This window comes from Cheilinus undulatus, linkage group 24 (genome assembly GCF_018320785.1).
Source record: "Cheilinus undulatus linkage group 24, ASM1832078v1, whole genome shotgun sequence".
Classification (NCBI taxonomy): domain Eukaryota; kingdom Metazoa; phylum Chordata; class Actinopteri; order Labriformes; family Labridae; genus Cheilinus; species Cheilinus undulatus.
The window spans coordinates 7,070,591-7,080,432 of NC_054888.1; the positions used below are offsets into that span (position 1 = coordinate 7,070,591).

The 9,842-nt window shown below is 37.3% G+C and overlaps 1 protein-coding gene across 1 annotated transcript; it reads right to left on the reverse strand.

The window, feature by feature from the left end:
* Positions 1-9,070, reverse strand: cldn10a (claudin 10a). The gene is made up of 6 exons (XM_041782369.1): positions 8,851-9,070; positions 4,169-4,330; positions 3,947-4,028; positions 3,777-3,881; positions 591-714; positions 1-159 (listed from the first exon to the last, which is right to left on the reverse strand). Exons 1-6 carry the CDS (start codon positions 9,068-9,070, stop codon positions 1-3), a joined length of 852 nt encoding a protein of 283 aa, XP_041638303.1.
* Between the last annotated feature and the right edge of the window lie 772 nt (positions 9,071-9,842).

Genomic DNA, 9,842 nt, shown 5'->3' on the forward strand with positions numbered 1-9,842 from the left:
TCAGGTATCAGACCTCTGGGCCAGGAGGTTTTGCGTAACATAACCTGGGGTGCCTATTGATAATAATTCAGAGGTGAAGACGGATGGCTGATAGGAGAGGAAACCTCCAGCGTTGAAGGGGTCAAATTTGACTTTGTGACCCTGGTAGGTCACATCAGTCTGGGCCAAGGAAGCAAGAAAGATGTTACAAAAGACGATCCCTTTGCTTGAGACAAAACAGATACAACTTTGGACCGAACGTTTCCTCTATTTTATATATTTTAACCAGCAGTTCCAACGTGTGTTGTATTTGTGAGACAGGCAGGAAGGAGCAGCTTGTTGAAGGTGACCCCAGAGTTTGAACCAAGTTTTCTGCCAAATCAGATTTCCTGTCTGAAAAGAAAAAGCTCTTTCACTGACTCAACTGACAGAAATGATTCCAAAATCCACCATATTTAATGATTTGAGAATTTATGATACATAAATTGCATTTTCAAACAATATTTAAACTGACCACAGGAAGAGATGTTCATAAAAGAGGTCTGTGAGCTAAAACTGTCCGGTATAAAATCCCACCATATGAAATAAAAAAGCAGTCCAACATTTCAAACGTAAGCATTTCTTCCAAACTGCCTCGACGGCTCTCCTGCTTCCTTGTGGAGGCTGTTCGCTGTCTTGCTGTGCTTGTTGCGTGTCGTCACAAATGATGCAGACCCTCGGTAAGAGTATTCAGCCCTTCAAAAAAAGAAAAAAACTCTTTAAAAAATACTGCGTGGTTTGAGATTGCTTCTTCAAAGCTCCCTTTGGCATGTCACTGAAGTAGAACAACAACAGTGGGTGATTTTAAAGGAACATTACGTGGAATTTCCATCCTACATAGCCTGCATGAATTGAAAAATGACCAGTCCAATATTATTTATTTTTCATTATTTATATTTTAAATAGTTAAAACAGCAAAACACTGTTTCCAGTGTTTCACATAATTAGAGAGAAAAGCTGGCATTTCTTGTTAATGCTGCAATCAGCTTGATTGCTCTCTGCATTTTAACGTTGTGGGCAGAATTTGCATACTTTGCAAGCAAGTATAGCTGTTTTGCTAAAATCTAAGCAGGTATGCTAATCGCTTTAAAAAATGCAGTCACTTCTTTTTTTTGTCAATGTACTGGAAGCATATAGTGCAAGGCAGTCAGTGTGTACCAAATCGCATCCTTCTATACTAAATACTAAACATTTTGAGCAGATATTGTACTGTTAGAATGCTAGCACATTAGCTAATGCTAGCATTCACCTGCTAGCCTAGCGTTGTTAGCAACGACAGCAGATTTCAATCAAGAAAGAGGTAAGATAAGTTAATTTTCTTTGAATGAATTATGTTAACATTAAATACAAGTCACATGAATCCAGTGGGTGAAAAGAAGCTATCAAATTTATTTTATAAGCTAGCCTATAGCCTAAAATGCAATAAGAACTTGTGGTTGGAAAAAATTTGAAGAAACCAGAGGCAAATAAACTGTCATTACTTTCTATTAGTGTAAGATGTAAATTAAGAAAACACAAACCCACTGAATGCTATCACATTACAAAGACAACACTATAACGCTCTAGCATTAAATGAAGTAGGACAAAATAGATAGGACTTTTTTAGGTGTGTTTGTTTAGCTAAAACAAACTAACAGATTCACAGAGTTATTCCCATTTTTGACACCGGGGAGCAAAATAGTACCAATATTAGAATGCTAACGTCTTTACAAAGACAATGCTAACACGCACTGGCATGACTGATGTTGAGCAAGAAAACCAGGAACCAGTAGGAAAAAAAAAAAGTCAGTTTTGTTGACGTACCAGAGAGCTAATAGTGAAAATGTTGGACTGTTAGCATGTTTACAGGACAATTCTATCATACGCCGGCATTTGACTGTAGTAAAATAAAAGAAAGTAGGAGTTTTTAGGTATGTTTGTTTTGCTAAAATCTTAGCATTTACATGCTAATGCTAATTTACACGTAGATGCTAATCTGTAAAAAATCTGACTAATTTCATTCATTTTCTAATGTAAGTGTGAATTGTGCAAATATTAGAATGGTAACAAATTTACAAAGAAAATACAACTACGCTCTGGCTGGCTGATGTAGACCAAGAAACGAAGCGGTTTTAAGGTGTGTCTGTTTGCTGAAATCTTACCAATTACATCTATGCTAATCTGTAAAAAAGTGTCATTTCCATTTTTTTTGTTAAAGTGACTGGAAGCGAAGACAAGGCTATCACGCTCTGGGATATGACTGAAGTAGGACAAATAGGTTGGAGTTTTAAAGTATGTTTGTTTAGTTAAAATCTTAGCATGTACATGTATGCTAATCAGTAAGGAAAGGCTGAGTCATTCCAATTTTTTTCAAAGTAACGGGGTGTAAATAGTATGAATGTTAGAATGCTAGCATGTTTTCAAAGACAATGCTATCAGTGGTTTTAAAGTAGGGAAAAAGGTAGAAGTTTTAAGTATGTTTGTTCAACTAAAATCATAACTTGCATGTATGCTAATCAGTAAAAATTAGCTGAGTCATTTCAATTCTTGACAAAGAAAGTAGGTGCACATAGTGAAAATGTTAGAATGCTAGCAAGTTTAAAAATCACACTCTGGCTTATGACTGAAGTAGAAAAAAGTAGGGGTTTGTGAGTATGTATACCTAGCTAACATCATAGCATGTGTGGCTAAGCTATTCATTAAAAAGTTCAAAATTTCAATGAAAGCAGGGCCATTTACATTTTTTTTCAAAGTGGAAGCAAAACAAAAAAAAGTTTTAAAGTTTATTTTTTGAATATAAAATCTTGTTAGCACTGTATGCTAACAAGTAAAAAGCCAAGTAATATCCATTTTTTTTTTGTTAATGTAACTAGGAGCAAATAGTGCAAATATTAGAATGCTAACATATTGACAAAGATAATGTTATCACGCTCTGGCTGACTGATGAAGAACAAGGAAATAAGGGTTTTTATGTGTAGGGTTTTTTTAGCTAAAATCTTAGCATATATGCTTATCAGAAAAAAGAAAACGAGTAGGCTAATTTTCTTTTTTTTTAAGTAACTTGGTGCAAATAGTATGAATGTTAGAATGCTTACATGTTCACATGAACTTTAGCTTGCTTACTTTAAAAATGTATTTATGAAGCCTTTTATCTTGGTGTAGTGCGTTAGCATGCTAATATTTGCTAGTTAGACATTACCAAGACTCAACTCCATTAGCCTTCACATTCTGGCTATTTGGTGACGTCATAAAAATTTGAGCTAAAGTTGATGCTGGTTTAAATTGGACCACCAAACTTGACATAATTCATCAGGTTAGGAACATGAGAGTCTTTTAGTCGCTAGCCCAAATCTGAAGATGTTACTTGTACATGTAGTTACTTGCTTTTTACTCCATTTTTTATTAAATCTAAAATAAGCAAAGGGGGATAACTGCTGATAAACTATGGCTAAAGGAACAGAAAAAAAGTTTCTGTCCTTTTGCAGTTCTTCCCTTTAGGTGCCCCGAGTCAAGGTGACTTTGATTTCAAAACAGTCCTTATTATTCAGCTGCAACAAAGGAAACATTGAACATTTGCTTCATAGGTTGAGCAATTATGAGACAAGATGTTGAGAGAGATTACTGGCTGTTTTTGACCATAACCTCCTCTCTATTGCAGCAAAAGTAATTATATAAATTGCCTAATTGGTTTAGCAACTCCTTGCAGTTTTAGAGTCATTCTAAATCAGATTTTCTTCATTTCTGTTGACAGATGTGGGACAATATGTCAGCAAACCTGCCTCAAACTGAAGCCTTCAGACATGGAGAGACAGAAGACGAAGCCTCCGAGGATACACAGCACGGATCCGGCCCACCCGATGAAAAGAGCTGCTCCAAGCTCAAACCTGAAAGAAAATCAATGTGACATGCATCCCTTTTAAATGAAAACAGCAAACCTTTAAATACTTACTTCTGAGCGACAAAGAGGGGGTCAAAGAAGTCAGTGGTGATCCTGTGTGCGTATATGGAGCATGCAGTCATGCAGCATAGGCCTAAAGAGAATGATAAGCCAATTACTAAAAATTCTTGCTGGACTGTGAAGAGTGTATTATGTAACATAGTTTAACTCAAATGAATCCAGAGTTGGAATATTATCAAAAATCCAGTGAAAGACAAGCTGCATCGATTTTACCGCTGAGAATGAAGTGGATGCCAGCGAGGACAGTCAGGCGAGCCTTGGTGGTCTCCGAGCCGCCAATTTTTGTGCATTTCATTCCTACTAAGGCGAGGATGGCGCCGAAGAAACCCAGACATACGGAGGTGATCATGAGACCACGACACACCTGGATATAGGCTTAAGCACAGAGGTAGAGAGGAGAGGTCAGTGCTTGATACATGACACTTACACCTTTTTTGTTGTGATTATAAAACAATATCTAAGTGCAAGATTCTTTACTGATCTCTACCTATGCCGTCTAAAAAAGACTTGTGGGTTGATGTGCCTTACGGATTTGAGAACGTTCAACATTCATGCAGCTTTTAACTCATTCATCAGTTTCAAGACAATTTCAGGACCATAACAAGACCTTCCTGTGTTGAATGTGCTCTCCCAACTAAAAAATTTAGTTTATGTTGGGGTGGTGAGGCGGCACCAGAGTAAAGCAAGCAGGAGAAAATAGCCTATTTGTCTGCGAGAAAAGGGCAAAATGTAGTAGACACTACAAATGCTTTATTGGTGTATTAAATAAGCATGAGTAAATAGCTAATTGACCATCTATAAAGCATTAATAACTAATTTTCATGCCAGTTAGTAATGCATTAGTTGAGCATCATCTTGTCAATGATAACAATTAAAGTTGATGTTTAATTTTTTCCAACTGGATCCTGGGTAGGTTAGCTTTTCTTAAATATTGGGGAGGGCGGGCACTCACAGTTGGGAACCACTGGCTTAGTTTATAAATGACATATAAATAAATCAATAATGCTTTTCAGGTCGTGAGTTAAATATTTACTGATGTAGTGCTTCCTAAAGTCAGCCTGGGACCACTGAAGGGGCGCAGAGATGCTTAAGAAGGGCTGCAAGTTCATTTACAATAAATAGAAATTCAGAATGTTTAAAAGGTCATAATTACTTGATTACATGCTCAAGACTCTGAAGTGACACAACACAGCCTGAAGTTTTGGCTTATTCGTGTATTTTGTCTGAAGTGTGACCGGTGTCACGGTTTAACTGGTATTGGATTGACTTGTGACACTCCATTTAACATTCTACTATGCCAGTCGCTTCATGATTTTAAAAATTTAACAGTGTCTTCGTAGTGAGAGTTTGCTGGATCTCAAAGTACTTTTACAAAGATAAAAATACAGTTTAGGTGACTTTGCAGATGCCTGATTAAAACACAACAAATCACAGCGACTCGTTAATTGTACTTTGTTGCTTCACAAACACTTTTCTAGAAATGTTAATGTGTGAAAGCAAAGCAGTGAAATTCCCTGTTAATGAAACAGGTTAATATTTGAGTCTCATGTTATGACTGTACTGTACTACTGGAAACACAGTATTAATGCTTTATTAATGTTAAAAGTGTGTAGTTATTATTAAGTATTACTGGGAAATTTTTATTTTGCACACTTGTCAATTATCTTATTATTTTCAAAATGAGCATTTCATTGAGTTTTACATGAACAATGTTAGATTTTTGCCCACCTCTTGTATATGTCTTTATAACTTCATAAGGTAAACATTGCTGGATGGTGAAAGTCCAGTGGTAAGTCAAGAAGGGCCAGGGCGGGTAATGCAGTGGTTTGACTGGTAGAAATCTTGTTTTTTTTTTTTAAGATTTATTTTGGGCATTCAGGGACAAGAGCGGGGCAGGTACATGCAGTTAAGGGCCTCAGGCTGGATTCAAACCCGGGCCACCTGCACACACAGGGCACACCTTATACCACCAGGCCATCTGCGCTCCGAAAATCTTCTTTTTTCTTTTGTGTACGTGCATGCTTCTCATCCTTAACACCAGAGGCTAGAAGCATTATTATGCATTCTTATGAACGTGACATCCCAACAACCCTTTGATAGATTTTCTTTAAACATTCCACAAATGTTCAGCCTGCCTTAAAACCCCTTAGAATTCTGGGTAAAATGAGTCAAAAACACCCATCTAGGGATACCCAAATGAAACAGATTGTTGTGTTTGAACCATTTGGAGAACAAGGACAAACAGGATGTCTTAGAAGATGACAGTCTGAAGTTTCTTCTTTCTTTGTCCTGTCTGAATTTGTATAGTGAAACAGAAGCCTATAGAAGACTGGAGCTGGGAGGTGTTAGCTGGAAAACTCAACTGGACTAAAGAATGAAGCCTTAGCTAGATCAGCTTCAAAGATGATAGCAATAGGACATTTGATACTTTGATTTGTATCGGGTTAAAGGTAAATTAGCGTGATTTTGGAGGTAGTACATCTGGGTTTGTAGCTACTGTGTTCATCCCTTTCTTTCCAGGTCACTATTCTTTAAGATTTTATCTCCAGAATATAATCAGAATCTATATAGTATTTGTATTTGTAGAATATAAGAATATACCGATAGGTCACTGGGCCTCATGTTCATCCTTTACTTGTGAACCCAGTACCTTTTCAGTGCTTATAGGGAATTCTTACAAACTTTGTAGAAATGTTTATGATGACTCAAGGATGAACTCTCAAGATTTTGGAGGTCAAAGGTCAAGGGCAAAAGGCAAATGTTCGTTCTTGTCTTGTAGACGTTATATTCGACTTTGGAGGCAGGAGGTTAAGGAAACTTGTCCTCATGTCCATCCCTTGCCTGTAACATTCCTCTGATTGATACTTCCACAGAGGACACTATTTCCCTTCTTCTTGACCCACAGCTGTACTTCCATTCATTTTAATGGTTTTTGATAAACTTCGGATTACAGTGCTACTTATGTGTAAGGGTAAAGAACTAATATTATAATAGGGTCCAAGTTCACTGTGACCTCCGACTATAGAACAGGGGTCATCAAGTACATTTGCACAAGGGCCAGATTTAGTCTTGGCAGAAACTCTGGGGCCGGACTTTCAAATAGACAAAAATTAGATAAACATTTTAATCTGATTAACATATTATTGTGCAGCAGGCCACAAGAAGCAGGCCTGCTCACAGGCTTTTTACTTTTTGCCCTTTTTTGCCTCTTTAACCCATTTTTTTTGACATTCTTTAACATCTTTTGAACAACTTTTCCTGCATGTTTTATCCCCCTTGTGTCACTCTTTTATCAATTTTTGCCACTTTTCTTCTATTTTTGCCACTTTTTAAACCCCTTTTCATTCTTTTTTTGCATAATTTTTGCCACTTTACACCCATTTGGCCACTCTGTAGCCCCTTTTTTGCAACTTTCTTGCTAATTATTGCCCCATGTATGCCTCTCTTTAACATCTTTTCACTACTTTGTCTACTACTTTTGCTATATTTCTGCCCTTTTTTGCACCTTTTTGATAGTTTAACCCAATTTTTGACATTCTCTAACCCCTTTTAAATCACTTTTCCTCCATGTTTTATTCCGTTTGTGGGACTCTTCTGTCCATTTTAGCAAATTTCCTTGTCTTTTTACAAGTTTTTAACCCATTTTCATTGCTTTTTTGCACTTTCTTTTGCCACTTTTAACCCATTTTTGATTCTTCTTTCCCCCTTTCACCAATATTTTCACCCATTTTAAACTCTTTTCACCACTTTTCCTGTCATTTTTTTGTGCCACTCTGCAACCCATTTTGCCACTTATCACCCATTTTGCCACTCTCTAACCCCTAATCTGTCAGTTTTTTCAACATTTCTGCCAACTTCAACCCTATTTAATTTTTTTTTTTAACTAATTATGGCTTTCGTAAAGTTCAATAGAAAACAATCAAATATTAAGTCATTCTAAAACTATTTCAGTATACGTTGTTGTTTTTTTGGGTGGATTTAACAGCTGCAGACATTTAAAGCCAACATCTTCTTTTCCACCTTTTCTGAATTTAATGGTCTTCTGGGGGCTGGACAGGAAGCTTTGGGGGACCATATCAGGCCCCCGGGCCACCAGTTGATGATCAGTGCTATAGAGGGTCCAAGTGACCTATAAACTCCAAAATATAATCAGTTCACCTTAAGTCTGAGTGTAGGTTTGTGCCAAGTTTGACTAAAATCAATCAATGCATTCTTGAAATATTGTGCTTGCAAGATTAGAAGTCACAGTCTTGGAATATCATATTCATTAGAAAATCCCAGAAAGCATGGGGTAAGAAGAAAGCCCAAAGACTTTGACCTTTGACTTTCAAAATGTAATCAGGTCATCCTTGAATCAGAGTTCACGCTTATGCAAAGTTTGAATTAAATCTAGCAAAGCGTTCTTGAGATATTGTGTGTATAAGAATGTAATGCTTCTGGCCCTAGCAATCGCCAGCACTGAGTTATGAAAATAAAGCAACAATAGTTTGTGAAACTGCATAAATGTCCCACATTGCCTCGAGACATTTAATCTGGAGCATCTACCTGCATCACCTTCCCTTACAAGCATGTTTTGGGAAGTGACCTTAGTATGACTTTCTCAGATTGCCTCATTCTGACACATTAGGAGGGTGTATCTGTCAGCTAATTCCCTCAAATGTACTTGTGGTGACTTTTAACTTGAACTGTTCTGGTTGTTTGTGGCCTTTTCTTAAGCTGGAGTCAGAAAAGGAAGTATCAAGTTATTTGTTACTCATCCAAGAACAGCAGGTGTTTGAGATTTTTGGCATTAGTGCTTCAGTTAAATGTAGATAGATAGATCTCTACGTCTGCTTTTTTGATTCAGAAAAACAATGCTGAGTACTACTACAGAAAAAAAATAATCTTGAACTTACCATCAAGAGCCAGCATTGAAGGAAAGTCCTTGCAGTTGGACACACCAGTGGAATCCGTCACACATGTTTTCCATAAATTAGACCAGAAGGTAGCTGTTGTGATGACCGTCCCGTCTACAGAGGACACCTTCCAGTAGTCTGTAGGCAAAGTGGACGACACCAGAATCCAACCAGAGATGGTCAGAAGAAAGGCAACGATCTCTGTTGCCATGTTGCCCATTTTTTCCCCTCACAGGACTGAGAGAGACGTCGGCCCAAGATACTTGCTTCCACCTGCTCATTCAAGCACCTTTCTTTTACTTGCATATCCCTCACTGAAGCACAATTGGTTGTATTTTGTGTTTGTGTGTGGTGGTGGGAGGGAGGGTGCAGGGGTGCACTCACCAGTCATCACTCCACACAGTGTGCATGGGGTCTGCAAGGAGATCTGCAGGAGGAGGAAGTCTCTAATTGAAAGGATCTGAAAAGTCTTTGACAGGGAAGGAAGACAAGATGAGGAACTGAGATAGGGAAGTTTTATGTCATGGATTGGTTGAAAGAAAGAATAAAGTCTTTTTGTACTCCTGGTTTTGCTCAGTTCACTATTTTTTAAAACATGATTAGATTTTTAATAATCCAGTTCTTCAAACCCTACAATATTAGCTGCGCTGAATAAAGGCAGTGCACAGATGTACTGGTCTTGCAGCATTATAGCTCCATCAAGTGGCTAAATAGAGGATATAGCATTTCTAACTTACATTGTTTCAGTACTTTCCCCTAAAATGTGTCTCTAAACCCCTAATAGTATTCGCTAGATTGATCAACTGATTTTGAACTGGTTTGTATATCAACAAACTAATTAAAAAAGTAATGGCAACTTCAACTGCAATTTGTCCTCAGTGCATATTGCTAACATTAGCAGGCTTTAAATGTGTCCTTTTAGCAGTTGGGATAGTTAGCTTACACCTATAGCTAATTTTGTCAAGGTATTTAATTTACTTGTGGTGAAAAAA